The 15,888-nt window shown below is 43.5% G+C and overlaps 1 protein-coding gene across 1 annotated transcript in view; it reads left to right on the top strand.

Moving 5' to 3' along the window:
- The first annotated feature begins 1,262 nt into the window (after positions 1–1,262).
- The window catches only part of KCNQ1 (potassium voltage-gated channel subfamily Q member 1), a 328,778-nt gene continuing 314,152 nt past the window's right edge, over positions 1,263–15,888 (top strand). Inside the window, exon 1 of the mRNA XM_066552168.1 lies at positions 1,263–1,660. Within this exon, the coding sequence (XP_066408265.1) occupies positions 1,263–1,660 (398 nt within the window). The remainder of the gene's footprint in view (positions 1,661–15,888) is intronic.

Here is a 15,888-nt window from a genome sequence, read left to right as displayed (position 1 = left end):
TCTCATTTTAACACTTCTGGTTTTGTATTCCTAAGATGGAGCCAGATCCCTCAGGGGTGTAAATAAGTACAAGAGCCCACCGGTTTTTCTTGTTTACTCTGGTGGAGGATCTTGCCCAGTTCCCCTACAATTCTCCCCTACAATTTGTGCAGCCTGACATTTGAATGGAGCTGCAATTAGTAGCGTTGTTTTCTTTTAACTTTATTTAGCACCTTATCTCCCTGTAACATTCTTGTCCGGGTACCAGTATCAACCATGAACTCAACATAGCTCTTACTAGTGCTGTTCTATTTTGAGCTGGAAGGAAAAACCCACCAGTCCAGATCAAAGAGCACCTTTCCCTTCACTCTGGGAATAGAAATTGTTAACTAATTGGTGCACCAAAGTCACGACAAATCAATCCACACCACAGTTATGGGAGGTGTAACTAACTCCACCACACAGGAAAGTTATCCAGGCCCTCAAAATGACCTGGTCTCAATGGCCAAACATGTGCAACTTTCCACAAAAGCCAGAATGATGCTGGTGAGGGACCCAGCTTGTAGAGGATGCAGTTCTGCAGGACTGTGTTTGCTGAGTTCTACTGTTTTCCCAGTTCTTCAGCTATTCACTCCCTTTGGTTACAATAACACAAAGGACTGCAAGACCTGTTGTTTGGGCTCATAGTTCTTGTTACTCATTTTAGAAAGAGCCTACTCCAGGATCCAAACTCTGGCAGAGCTCTGCTGCTCCCAGGTGCTGAAATTCTGCAAAAAAGGAGTGGAGCACCAGGTGCAGAAGGCCTTGGAGGACCTAAATCTGAAGTAAGGGGTTGTACCCCAGGAGCTCAAGCCACCCAATGCCACAGTTCTGGGGAACACCGGAGTGGCCGAGAAGGCAGGAAAAGTCTGCTGGGCTTCTGGATTGCTGGAAGGCTGCTCGCTGCTCTCTGCCCTGGCAGCTCCTCGCACAGGTGAGAGGCCACCTGCGCGCAGCCATAGCGGTGACAGGCACAGGTGCTACAGGCGAAGCTCAGCAATGAGGACAGCGACACTTCCGAGCGCAGCCCGGGGATGCTCCGGCCGGTGCCGGGCAGGGGGAGCGGCTGTCACGGGCAGCGCCTCCCGCCGGGCCGCACCGGGACTGCGCCGGGCCCGCCCCCGCTTCCCCGCACCTTTCCCGGCCGGAGCCGCCCCGCGGGGGCCGGGCCAGCGGTGTCTGCGGCGGGACGGGGCGCCCGGCGCTGCCCGCAGCTCCCGGGGCACCGCCGCGCCGCCCCAGCCATGTCCTCCAGCTCCCCGCCGGGCGAGCCCAAGGGCCGCAGCCTGGGCCGGCTGTCGCTGCCCAGGAGAGGCAGCATGACGCCCGGCAAGAAGCTGGCGGCGCTGGAGCTGGCCGAGAGCGCCCCGAACGCCCACTACGCCCCGCTGGCGGCCGCGCAGGGCGGGCAGGCGCCCGCGGGATGCGGCCCCGCGCCGGAGCGGGAGCGGGCGCCGCGCCTGCGGAGCGAGGTGCTGGTGGTGAGCGCCGACTGCCCGCGGCCCCCCGTCAGCCTGGACCCCCGCGTCTCCATCTACAGCCTCCGCAAGCCCCTGCTGAGCCGCAGCAGCGTCCAGGGCAGGGTCTACAACTTCTTGGAGCGGCCCACGGGATGGAAGTGCTTCGTGTACCACTTCACCGTGTGAGTAGCGCCCCGCTGCCGCCGGGCACCTGCTCCGCGCTCCCGTTACCGGCGCTGCAGCGCTGCCCCGGCCGTGCCCTGAGCGGCCCTGCTGCCGAGTCCCCTCCCCGGAGGCTTCTCGGGCACGGAGCCTCCCAGACCTGCCCGGTGCTCCGGGCTTACACATCGTGCAGATACGGTCCTTTGGGCTCTGGGTGGAGTGTTTTTTTTTTTTGTTTTCTTTGCCCCGCAGGTGTGAGGTAGAACAAAAATCACCCTCCAGGGGAAAGTTTGCCTTTTTAGTTAAGAGAAATGCTGTATCTCGGTTCAGGAGCCCTTGGGTGTATTTATCAGATAGTGCAGGAACTGGTTTCAGGCAATTTTCTTCAGAAGGCTGCCTAGGGAGCCTTGTTCATACTGATCGTAGAAATGAAGTAGGTAGCACTATTACCCATTCTTTATTACTTTTTTGATGCATGGCTCCTGATTTCAAGCAGTGACACCTGTATGATGCCGATGCTCACTGCATAGCAGCAGTTTCTAATTAAACAGGTGCTATTGAACAGGTGCTATCAATTATCTGTGCTGTAGTCTTGTCAGAAGAGGATGAGAAACAGGTGATGCTCGTTTTCCTTGCCTCTTTTGTTGCCCCGGCTCTACCGCCTTGTGCTATCCTTTACGATGGGAAGGAGGTGGTGTTCGGAGGGTGCTGTTGAGCCGCAGGTAGGTTGAAATTTGCTTCGTAGTGCTATCTGTAGAGTGCAGTGTCAAAGCCAGCCAGCAGGTCTGTGGAGCACGAGCATCCCAACAGGTGTCTCTGTGAGGTATCAGCTTTTCCATCGAGGTGTTGCTGAAGGCTTGTGTGGCCCTTGGGCAATTGGCGCGTGTTAAATGTAGGTGAGAAGGTCAGGTAGGAATGTGGTGTGTGTTTATTGTATTCATGTACAAACATATATGTATGTGTGTATATCCATTACATGTATACATGCTTATTCCAACAGCTAGAGTGAAAGATATTGTGTGGTCAAAATCCTGTGACAAAAGACACCAAAGTCAGTTTTTATTACTTTGTTACTGTATTGTGATTTTAAGTTCTATTTCTAAGTAACTGTTATGTAAAGTCAGTTCAGGATTTTGTGCTTCTGTTCCACACTTGAGCATTCTGGAGTGTTTAGGTCGACAGGTTAAGTGGTACCAACTTTATTTTAGTGGAGGGGAAACAGCTGTCATCTGAGTGTATGTAATTGGGAGATGACTGGGTACAACTGCTGAGATAATTGTGGGCTCCATTCTCTTTAGCCTCATGATAATGCCATGAGATGAGAAAATGAGTAATGACTGTAATTATGAAGTGCCTAATAGCTGTCGTTGAACAATGTAAAACACTTTTGGGAATTGGAGCGCCCCCCCCCCCCCTTTTTTTTTGTTCCTCCCCCTAACCAGGAGTTTTAGGTAGCTATCTTGTATGGTTTCTGACCTTCCAGGTGTCTCAAATTATGTTTGGATGGTGCAGCAAACTCTTTTCAATATCTTAAGTAATCTTCTCTAAATCTTAACAGCAAGTCTAGGAAAACTCTGAAAAACAAAAACTAAGCTTATAGTCCTTTCACTACTTAAGGTTCTAGCCTGACTTTTAACTGGGGTGTTTTTTGGGGGTTTTTTTTGTAAGTATTTGCAGTGTGGATTAATCCTGTTTGCACAAGAATTAAGGTTCTGTAATTTGTGTAAGTCATTACGTGTTTCCCCCCTCCACACACACCCATGGTGTAAGCATTAGCTTAGCCCCAGCATTTCCCTTCTTTCCAGAACTCTTCTGATGCAATGACGAATGACAGTGGCCGTAAATATTCTCAAGCCTTTTACCAAGCATTGTTCAAATTCCTTACGGCACTGAAGAGACAGAAGAGGGTACTGACACCCTTGTACGTTTCTCACAAGGCAATCTGCAAGTACCATTTAGGCAGCCTAACTCTGATTCCCACCAGCAGAGGGAATTGAGGCTTTACTGTTCTCAGCCCAACTTTTTTTTTTTAGTACATAAGCTTTTTATGCCCATTAAATCACGGTGTAAATTACTGGTCTCTGGTCCATACTTGTCCAGCTCTTTCTGAGCTCCCAAAGCACAACTTTCTGCTGTGCAAAGGAATGCTCTGCTTGGAGTACAACCCCTGCCAGCCAGGTACTGAGCATTGGCAGATGAATTGTTGCAAAAATTAACTGCTGAGGCAGATTTGTCTGATTCAGAGAAGCTGCTGGGCACCAGCGGCTCCTTGGGAGGAGGCACAGGACCTGCTTTGTGCAGACAGCTGGATACAAGGGATGAGGTGCAGAGCTGGAAAGGACTTGGAGTCATCAGGCACACACAGAGGAGTGCATGTGCTCCTTTCCCACTGGAGGAAGTACTTGATTGTTCTATTGTCAGCATACAAACAGTCATTCATAGAATCCTAAGCCTGGTTTTGCCGTGGGGTGTGCAAGGACCCTGGTGTTAGTCTCTCCTGCCCAAACGAGTTTAAGAAACTGAACTCATTTTGCCTGTTGACTTCTTGACTCCCTCTGCAGTCTGCCTCCTGCTCTATTCCGGGGGCTTTCGGCTGCCTGGGAGGTCTCTGTCACTGTCCTAAATGTTTAGAGGGGAAGGAGAGGAAACGGGAGTGGTGTTAAATCAGGGCATAAAGACTTAAGCTGAGTAGAGAGCCCTGGCCAAGATCTAGCCCAGTGATGGGAGCAACAACCACAGGAGGCTTAATTTTCTGTTTTCTGTGAGGTGTGGAGTGTGTGGCTGTATTCTTAATTATATGCTGTAATTATTACAGTTAGAAATAACTCCTAGAATGGCCCATGTATTACTTTGGACCTGTATCTCTGGCTGGTTGTTAAAACACTGTTTATCAAGCGATAAGAGCTACATCTACTGATTGCCTGTCACACCCTTTTCCTGCTCAGGAATCTTAGTCAGTGGTATGTAGAATACTAATGGCTAAGAACTGATACTCAGGATTGATATTCCTCGGTTTTGTATTATATTGTTTAGAAAAGGGAAGTTGGACACCAAGCTTTAATCCATAGATTCTAGGTTGTTTTGTTTGTTTCATATTATTTTGATTGCTGCTTGTTCTGGTGAGTAGCAAAGCCCCTTGTGTACCCTTGACTTAAAGGATGGAATCTGGCTGTCTTGTACAGGTCAGGCCATGACCTGTTTTCTTCTGAATTATTTCTTTCAAAAGGTGTCAGAAATACCTGTTTTCCACTATGCAAAATCTCTTGTTGATATTTTCTGCCTCCAGGGCAATTTGACACTCCAGTCTCTGATTAAATCAATTTAGCCCTAGACAGGTCTTTTCTAAGAAATTTTCTTTTTTGCTTAAACCAAACTGAGCAGAATAGGGAATGAATTATTGTGCCTCATTATACTTGATTTTTGAAGGCTGAGGAAATAGCCTCTGTGGGGAGAAAGAATGGCTAATCAACCAGTAATTAATTAACTCAAAAAACCTGCCTAAATTTACTTGTGGAGATGATAGAACCTCTTAGTTCAACTACTTGACTTGTTTTGATTTTGTAATAAATTTCATGTAAATAGATGAAGCATATGGTGTACATATACCTGATTTTACCAGGACAAGTAAATTGTGCTTGGTGTCTGAGGATCTACATGCATGGCTTCTGCAAACACAGTTGGTGGTTGCTTGGAGACTCAGACTTTGCAAGCAAGAGCTTGGCTGTATGGATGGCAATGTCCTGCCAGGGCCACCAAATCTGCCTTGGCTGTCAGAGCAAGGGAATGACTGAGTGCCACTGTTCTCAGTGACCTTCCAGGCTAGGGCATCTTATCACACTTATCATAGCAGTGCACCTTGAGAGGGCAGCTGTGAGAGGTGACATGTTCTGCAGCCTGAACAAATCAAGTTTTCAGCCTCTATGAGGAGAGGTGGAAAAAGAAACTGCCCTCATAGTGGCCTGCTGAAACTCTTGGGTACTGTCCCACAGTTGGAAATGACTTTACAGAGTAAGTGAAGTTGTCAGATGTTAAAAAGAATTATTTTAGGTTTAGGTGCTCAACAGAAGATGTTCTTCTCACCCTCTTAATTTTAAAATAAACGTCTTAAAATATGCCTGAAGAAACTGAAATTATGAACTGATTTCTCTTGTTCTTGGTGTGGCAAATGAGTGCTGGCATTGTTGACTCCCTGTGTTCTTTGAAGTGTTCGCTGTAACCAGAGGGAACAATTTGGAAACTGATGGACCATTGGTTTGTTCTATTGTGGCACCTCTCCTTTGTTGCCATGCAAGATAATCAGCTTCTATCTTATCTTTGCATGCCTGTACCTGGTTCAATTTACTTTGCCTTTGTATAAGTTTGGTTTAATCAGCGATGATTGTCATTGAGTTTGTTCGAATCCCAAGCTGTTTACATAAGCTTGGACTGGCCAGTGGCTGGGGTTTGGAAAACTGGTCTGTGGAAACAGGCAGACTCTGAGCAGCATGGCTGCGTGTGTGTGCACACAGAGATAGGGAGTGAGGGTAGATAGAATATTCCAGTTGCCTGAAAGAGGACTCACAGTAGTCAGTTATTAAAGGCAATGCAGTGTTTACAACGTGCTCCTTACATACATTACATTGTGAAGGAAAAGCCTTACAATCCCATTTTTGCCATGTTTCCAGACTTGCTGCAAACGTACTTGCAAACCTACTGGTTCATACTTGTGTAAAATGCTGAAGAGGAAAAAAGATTCATAAAGCAATTAGTGTGTGCGTGTGCTCACATGTGACTTTTCTTTCAGACTGAAGAATGTTGCAAACTGAAATGCTGTGGTTTTGATATGAACATTTGTATGTTTAGAGATTTTTGTGGATTGAAATCAGACTTCCAGACTTATTACTTCTGTTTAAAAAAAAGGGGACATAAATCCTCCAAGGTAAGCACTGTTTTTCCAAGTGGAAAGAAAGAAATCTGACTTGATCAGGGTCATATTCCCTGCTGTCAATAGCAGGAAGACCCAGATTTAACTTATTTTGGCTCATCATGATCGAGGTAGTTTAGTTGAGGCCAATTTGCAGCAGAGCAGACACCTTTGCAACCTGACACTATATATATCTATCAATGTGCTTGGTAAAGTTTTACCTGAGAGGAAAAGGCATTGGAAAGCTGACTTTAAGTATTCCCAGAGAGGAGGGAAGACCATTTGCCTGCCCCACATAAGAAGGTGTGCTCATGTTTAGGAGTTGCTGCTGCAGAGGCACCCCTGTTTGCTGATCAGCCTGATGTTGAAGCTTGGGCTCTTTGGAGGCAGGCGAGGCTGAGAAGTGGCTAAAGGGTTTTGTGGTTCCCTCTGTACTCTCTGCATGCTGCAGTGCAGCCCCTTAGCCACAATATTGTGTGGGGGGGATAGAATGTAAGAAAATAGTGCAGAAGGTAGCCTCACACCTGAGGAGTTGCAGCTGTACTGATCACCAAAGATTAGGAACAGGTCTGCTCTTAATAGGCCACGGCTGTGTCCAATAAGACGAGTGCTACAAAAGAGTGGGGTAGCTGGGTGAGGAGAGAGTTGGGGTTTGTTGGCTGTGCTGTGAAGGAGTCAGTGCTGTGAGGAGCTGCACATGAGAAATCACTGAGAAGGTGTGGAACTTTTGCAATAAGATGACAACAATCAACAATATTGCGCTACAATAGTGCTTCTTTGGGAACATGTGATTGACATCGTGTTTTCTGGATCGGCCAGTACAGAGTTGCCTCCTCTTGCCCTGTTTTCCCAGATTATAACCAGTCAGAAGTTTCATTTCTGCTGTGGGCTGTCTGGTTGTCTTGTGGCTGAGAGCAGTCCGAGTTTGTGCCATGAGGAGCTCAAGTGTCAGTCTAGTTACAGATCAGAAGGGGACCCCATTTCTCTCTCCAAGTGGGACAGTAGAAGTTCTTAGGTTAAGAAATGCAGATAAAAATAACTGTGTAATTGACTAAAAAAATAAATAAATCCATGTTTACCTAGTAATTGACAGTCATCAGAAATAAAAGCAGTATGAGAAACCAAATCCTCTCAATGCCAACACTTGTAGATAATGCCTGGAAGCCACTTTGATGAAATCACTGTCTTTGCATTATTTGTTGCATTCAGTGGTTGCTGCATCATGAAAATTATTGTGGAAATGTATTGATTGTTGAAGGGGAAGGAAGGTGAAAATCTAGGTATCTTCTAGTTAAAATGCCTTTTGAAGGCACCTCTAGCAATAATTGGGCAAATCCAATTTCTGTTCTGAAATGCATAGTGGGATGAGGTTGGCTACTTGGAAAAAAATTCATTGGGTCAAGGAAGTTTTGTAGGGAGAAAAAAGACTTTGTAATTGTATTGATGTTTAGGTTTTCTAAAAACAAATTGAAGCAGAAGACTGTAAACTGGCAAAAACTAGTGCTTAGTGAAGACAGGTTTTGTGCAGTGGAGAAATAAAGAACTGTGAAATGCACACATAGGAGTTATGCATTTTTTCAGTTTGGTCATGCTTTCCTAGTATAGGCCTTCTCTCTTTTCCCATCATCCTTCCAGTATGACATTTCAGTCCTTCTCTCATGTTTGCTTTCCTCCAGGAAAAGAATTATCCTACCTTTAAAAGTTGCACATGAATGATCTTAAAAAAAAAAAAAAAAAAAAAAACAGTGAGTGCAGCATTCACATTTCTGCGTCTCTGTCAAATGGTTGGTTGGGCAGTTCTGGCACACTTCCTTGCCCTGGCTCCTCAAGTGCCAGGGAAAAAACATGCAAGGCTGTGTAGATAGGCCTCTTTCAAAACTTCCATTGCAGCTGAATCAGGGCTAGAGTTGAGATTCAGTTGCAGTGAACTAATTAGGCTGAGCTCCAAATGCCTGAGTGCTGGATGTGTTACAAACAACGGTGCCAACATATGCTGCAGGGAGCTATGCACAGGCACAGGGCTTAGCTGACTTCAAACTTGGCACTACCTCATTAATTTGGTCTGTTAATAGATTGTTTAATGTGCATTAGTGGCTGAGCACAAAAGCTGTGAACACTTGCTCATTCAGTTCCAGATGGAAAATAGTGTCTTGTTGGGGGCAAGGTGTTTTTCTGCCTTCCAACGAGAGGTCCAACATGTTTCAGATGTCTTGGAGAGCTGCCAGATGCAAATAAACCTGGTGGGGAGGCTGAGTTACAGCAGAATGCCTAGGCTGGTGAGTTTTTAGGTGGGGTACTCAGCCTCCTCATGCAGTCATGCTTCATCTGGCATAATGGCCTGGGAGAACCATTATAATACCAGGCATGGTAATGGGAGAGCACAGGCATTTGCCAGGCTCTGCTACAGGAGTAGTTGATGTATGGAGTTCTTACCTCCTACCAGGAAGGTATGCATGTGAGAGTGTATTTATATCTCTGTTTATAATAAGTAGGAGCATTCAATGTTCTAGTAATCAAATTTAATATTAATTTTATTGTACATTTTTAGGTAGTTGTTTTTTGGGGTTTTTTTGGTAGGTTTTTTTTGTTGTTGTTTTGTGGTGGTGGTGGTTTTTTGTGGTGGTGGTTTTGTTTTTTTTTTTTTTTAAATAGAAAATTCTAAAGCTGCTCTCAATGAAGAGTCTTTCTGGCTTCCAGGCTGTGCATACCTGAAGGACTATAGAGGTGCTTGGTGTGAGCTTTTCCCTTGTCTGACATGACCAATTTTTGAGGCTATATCGACTTTGTTCTTCATTTTTTTCCTACTTTGTAGTACAGAATAGTAAAATAATAGCTGTTTTCTGTGTTCAAGCAGCTGTAAGAAGTTGCACACAGTGCAAAGCAGGGCCTTTGTAAGTGTAGTGTTAAGTAGCTTAAAATATCAAAAAAACAACACCAAAACCCAATCAAAACCCCCAAAAAACCAACAAAACTCCAGGAAACCCAAAAATACTGTCCCACATTTCCTCAATGGTAGTCCCTTCTTTAACAGCCACATTTATAACAAAAAATGTGACATCTGAAACATTACAATAAAACATAGGCACGAGGGAAGCTAGTGTTTTAATAAAGCTTAGTACAACCACCATGACAAAAGCCAGGCTTTTTTTTCCCTAAACTGCTTTAGTGTCAGAACTTCCAGTTGTGTGAGATAATGAGCACACATTTGCTCAAAATTGACTGAATCCCTCTTGAGTTTAAGAAAAAAAATGTCTGGTACTTTTTGCAAGGAATACATCAAGCACCAAGTCTGCAGCCTTGGGATTTTATCATTTTAAAAGCGATAAATTCCCCACAATAGGAAATTATACTGTAGGTTGTTGTAGTGGCCTTTAGATATTCCTAGCAAAGTGCCCACTGCAGGTATTTTTATTTTATCTCTTGTTCTTCCCAATCACTGTGATGATTTAATATTTTATGAAAAATGTCAGCCAAAGTCAAAATAAACCTGGGACAGGGCTTCTGGATCCTTTTAAGTTTCTTCTGCTTCTGCAAATATTGGTGTGGATCCTTGAATTTCATATTAAAGCTCTCACTAGGAACATCCATCTCACATATGTTCTGCTAATGCTAGAGGACTTATGAGACCTCATTTGACAACAGTTTTGTCCCATTTATAATAGAGAACTGATTTTTTTACTCTCAACTATAAAATCCCTCTGCAATCTACTTTTAAAAAGTAAATGCTTTGTTACATAACTACACTAGTATTTACTTCAAATGAGAAATATACTTTTTTTTAGTGAACTAAGATCATAGAATAGTAGAAAATCTTTGTTTATGCTAACAAATTGTGCTCTTGATAATAACCTATTATTTTTACTCTTACCCCAAAAATAGAGCATACATTTTCTTTTACAATAATAGGAAATATAATGCATTTGTTGGAGTAATATTTGGTTTGGTTCTTAAGAAGTTATTATGGTGTGTTTAACTTAACTATGTGGACAGCTATTTGCTTCCTAGTGGGGGCAATTTGTAAAGGTGAAAGGTAGGGACCAGCTAGTGAAGAGGAAAAACTTGCATATACTTCTCTCAAAATTAGGGAAATATACTTCTCCTCAAAATTAGGGCAATTAAAACTACTTGCAAGGCACTGTGCACCAGATGTCTAGAAATATTTTAATATTATTTTATTTATAGTAAGGTGGTTTTTTCTTTAACACTAAGCATCTTATGGTGCTAATTCTGTATGAACTTTGTCCAAGTGACTGCTGTCTCTTGTCTGTAGTAAATATCTTAAATCACATACCATTTGTATTGAGGTTTTTTACCATCTCACCAGTAATTTTGTTGTAGATTTCTAACAGTTGGTGGTCTTCCCTCTGTCCCTCCTTATGTGTTTTAGACTGGGCAAGAACACAGGCTTATCCCCTCTGTTTAGACCTGAGTATGGTCACCCTTGCAGTAAGCTGCTCACTGTCAGACAGCTGGGACTGATACAAGGAGACTGGGCAGGCCTGGATGTGTAGAAATTCAGTGCTCAGAAGTTGTTGGTTTCCTCTGCAAACCTACGATGAATTCCTGATACCTCAGGGATAATTTTAAATTGTTTCCATTTTTTACAATATTTTCTCATGGCAGTGCTAATATTGCACACTTTTAAATTATTTGGATAGTACAGAAAATTGGGTCATGGTTTGAGTACAGAATGTAAATCACCCACCAGGTAATTTCCTTGGGTTTTCTCCAAAGACACCAGGTGTAATAGCAGAGGCAAGGATTACACAGCTCTTGCTCATCCCTTGTACCACAAAGGCTGAGGTCCTTGTGCTGAATGCATTTTCTTTCTTCAGAGTAAGGAATTGCTGTCAAAGAGTGTGTTTGTTCCTGCAGCAGCCATCCCCTTCCCCATGTCATCTAAAAATGAGCTGGGATTGTGTAGAGTCTTCTTTTTCACAGTAAGCTGCAGGGCAGCACAGTTGAAGGTGCCTCATCTCTTGCATAGATGTTGACAAGTAGAGCAAAGGAGAATGAATGCAGGAAATGGTTTCTGCTGCTAATCTCATTCTTACACCCTTCAAATGCCTGTGCCCAATTATTTGTGCAGGGCGGTGGAGATGGGCGAAGCGACAAGAGCAAAGATCTTCCATCCTGTGGCTTCAATAAGTAGAGAATGTCCTCTGCTGACCCTGTTAAGAATCAGTGGTGTTTGTATTCTGTGCAGTGGCTTTATCTGATCTTTACGAACTTCAGCAAATTAGGTCCTATTTTTTCCCCCTAATATTCATCCTAAATAGATCTAGTAGAAGCTATTTGTTTTTCACCCCTGTCTTAGAAGACATTAAAATGTGGTCAAACCTGACAATGAGTAAATAACTAAAGGTGTATTGCTTTATTGTAGTGTGAGTAAACTTCATGTGATTGTATGCTGTTATCTTGGCTGTGACCCGGAAAGTATTGATAATTGGTTATCTCAGCACTTCACACACAATAAACCTGCTCACTTGATGTTTTCTGTGTCAGCAGGTCATCCAGCACCCTGGCACTAAGGTGTCTGAGCATCCTGTTTCAACAGCATGTAAAGTAAGCCAGGCACAGGCAGATGAGTGTTGCCCAGTCGTGTCAATTGTATGCCTTCATAGTTCTGTTCATTCATGACAGCTCTCTGTCGATTTTATTTAATTTTATGACATGGTCTTACTTGGGCAGCTACATAATTGAACCACGGAAATGAGAGAAAAACTACAAGAGAGAGGGAGAAAACAGACCTGTGAAATCCTGCAGGTTTTGCAGCATGTGGAAGGCTGTAGGTGTGCCGTGTTAATGCTGACCCTTTTTGGGTGTCTTAATTGCTTAGTGCACTCTGGTTTTCAAGTACTGAGGTTATCTCTTGGTGTCCTCTGTGGCATTCTTTTGTTGTGTGGCTTTAATAGGAAACATTACACACTCATCAAGTCTCACTGTAAACTGAAATAGAGAAATTGAACTGCCTGTGAAAATGTGATGTACTATGCAAAGAGCCTGATCTCTAGAAATTTTCAGTGGATTGTATCTGTAGGAGTAAAGGGCCACCTGCTTGTACCTCTTACATGAAAGAGTGGAGATAACATTTGAGCAGGTTTTGATACTAGCTGTTAACCTTTGCTGAGACTGTCTGCTCTTTCAAGGGAAGTTTTCTGTCAGGTGCCTTTCTTTTGAAAGAAGCAGTGCTTGTTTCAGGAAACAAGCTGACCTGTATATGGTCTGTGTTTGTTGTTATTATATCATTAATTATTAACATTATAGTAATATATTAAAGATGCAATGTTATATATTGTATTATTATATTATTGAAATAATATATGCAAAATGCCATGGGATTCTTTTCTTGAGCAATTTTGCTGGAAGTGACTTGGTAAGTAATCAAACTGTTTCTCAGTACTTTGAGGAAATCAGTCTGTCTGTTTATACAATGTGTGCCAGCAGTCAGTGTGAGCTGTGGTCAAAACCCACAGCCATGTGTTTCATCTTCAGTTTCCTCCTCCTCCCTGTAACAAATGCAATCTGATGATGCTTCTGTCTGATTGCTAAAGTGAAGTGCTGTGTTTTCTTTGGAATTGCAGTCTCTCTCCATCCCCCTCAAACACCACATCTGTCGGTTTGAAGCAGACTTTGTTGTCACATTTTTTCATATGGTGCCTCTTTTTGCCTGCTCCCCACCCTCCCTTGTGTCTCAGGCATTTTGGTGTGTAGAAGAGACTTTGTATTTTGTTGAATTTTAGTGGCTGTGAAATACCATGGGAGACTTGTGCAAGTTTTGGACAGGAACTGAGGGCAGAAATTAACTCAGTTGGAGCAAAGTGTCCCATAGGCAGCTATTGATTAACCAGAATAAAATTTGGCTTCACCACTGAGATTGGTACCGACCTTGGTAAAATAAAACTGGTATTCTAGAGCATGTATTTTAAAAGTCATTTATAAATTGAACTCAGCTTTGAATAAGTGGTTTCCTACATAGTTAGGATATGGTGTGGTAATGAAAGTAGTTTCTTCACTTTTCTGTATCATGTGATAAATTTAAGGAAGAATGAAATGGTTTTTTACCATTTCATTTTTACCAGGATATTTTTTAGGAACAACACTACCATTGCAATGCAATGAAGATAAATAGTCATGGGAAAGCCAGGCAATGTGTGCTTTCTTTCCCAAAGTGTAAAGTGACTGCTTTATAGTAATGAGCTGAAATAAGTTTGAATTCATGGAATGAAATGGAGGAAAATAACCTAGACAATCAGGAAGAAGGACCACCTGTAAATTTATTTTTTCCTCACAACTCCTCCAGATCGATGCTACTGGCTGCCTTGTATCATTTTATAGAGAAGAGTGGACCAGATGAGCTCCATCAACATCCCAGAGACCTGAATGAAACCATGAAATTTACTGGTTGTAACCATCTCTGCACTTCATATCTCTACCAAATTTGATACTAATCCAGATAGTTTTTAAGGATGCATTTCTGCTGCTAGATGTGGATTACAGCTGAGCTGTGCCTGCTAGATCAGCCTGGATAAAGCTGTGCTAAGCATGGAGATAGACAGAATTCATGTGCAAACCCTGCACTTGGCCCAGCTGGTGGGGTGTGAGCTGGTTCTGGCCCAAAAGCTCATAGCAGCAGCAGTGCAGGGTTGTTCCTGTGCTGGCACAGGGCTCCTTAGCACAAGTGGGCACCAACAATCCTGGCTGGCATTGGGACCAAAGCCTGGCAGAGGCTGTGACTGCCCCTAACTGGGTAGAGAGAGACACTGCTGTGTGCTGTAGTGTGACCTTCTAGAGCAGGGATCCTCGTGCATCCTTACCTCATCTAGTGCTCTGGGAATGTTTCTGGCCTCTAGGATGAAGTGACAATACATGTAGGTAGCCACTCTGTGCTCCTGAGTTTGCCCCTGGCACTGCTGTGGTGCCTCAGAGCGCTTTGCTTTCAGCACCCGTGGATGTGTGTGAGTGCAGTGGCGTCAGGGACTGGCTGACAGCTCTTATCATAAATAAGGTTTTTAGCCTTCTTACCCCCTGAGTCACAAGTTCAGTAGAAGTTGGAGGCTGTTTGTTCTAGATGTGGTAAATAACACAATCTGACTGCTCTCTCCTCTGGCACCCGCGTCTAAAGCGGTTATCAGCATTGCTGTGGCATGTTTGATTTAGGGGCAAATTGGCACCTCTCTGACAAGTGCTGGAATGTCCCAGTCTGTCCTTGGGGTGTTGTTGGCATCTTTCACACCAGCAAACCCCCATCAACAGTTGTGATCGTGGGCAAACACCAGCCAAGTGCACAAAAGCGCTTATCGCCTGCTCGGCTGTGCATTCATAAAAAGCAAAGCCATAAAAACCTCCAGTGGCTGGCAATTCCAGAGCTTTCTGTTAGACTTGAAAAGGAGTCCTGAAAAACACAGGCTTCTTATCATTTTTAATTGCTGGGCAGTGGAGGGCTGCCGTTTGTTTAACGTCATTTGGTGTTAGCAACTGTGACACTGTGTTGCAGAGATGTTTCTGGCCAGCAGCATTCTGCCGAATGCAAAATTGAATTCAGCAGAAATCCTTTGATTTTGGGAGGAACTCAGGTTGAACAATTGAATCTAACACACAAAGAAATGCAAAATAGGATGTTGACAACAGATTGACTGGAGGTGCATTGGGCAATGTGAAGATAGTAAATTTTAGAAAGTTGAGGTTTAAAAGTATAGATGCTGCTATATTGTTATTGCTTTTCACTGCTGTTGAAGCTAAGTTCTGCATACCCTAATCCTTTTAGATTGCCTTTTAAAATGTTGCAGTCGTGCTTATGCATTTGTACTGAAAATAAAATCTTCAGGGTTAATGTTCTCTGAATGGCCCTGTATTCCTGGCACACACTATTAGTCAAAATTCATGCCACCTTTAGGGAACTGGGCCAGACAAAAATCACTTGGAACAGTTGCATCAACATTTGTATATAGCTTTGCCTGTGAGATTTTGGTTTTGAAATCAGTTTGCTGGATTTGAGCTGTTGTCAGATTCTGTGAGGGCCTGCACCAGGATCAGTAGAAACTGGTAGATGGTTTTGGAAATACCAAGCAAGCATTTTAAACACAATTAAAAGTGCATCTGAACCACTTTTAAACAGAAGAGCAGTAAGAAAACTCCTTGACAATTACTCTGAAAGCCACAACTTAAAAACAAGAAGTTGATATGAGAAATATGAATATTCTATAGCAGCTGACAGGGAGCAGATTGACAGCAGTTAGTTAATCAGGAGTAGCTGCAATGGAAACTGCTTCTCTGACCTCAGGTCTACTCCTTAAGTACCAGCTGTGTCCCATCTGTCCCTGCTGTGGTTTTCACACATGACTG

Source organism: Molothrus aeneus, chromosome 6 (genome assembly GCF_037042795.1).
Source record: "Molothrus aeneus isolate 106 chromosome 6, BPBGC_Maene_1.0, whole genome shotgun sequence".
In the NCBI taxonomy this organism is placed as follows: domain Eukaryota; kingdom Metazoa; phylum Chordata; class Aves; order Passeriformes; family Icteridae; genus Molothrus; species Molothrus aeneus.
This window is presented reverse-complemented; position numbering and strand designations above follow the sequence as displayed.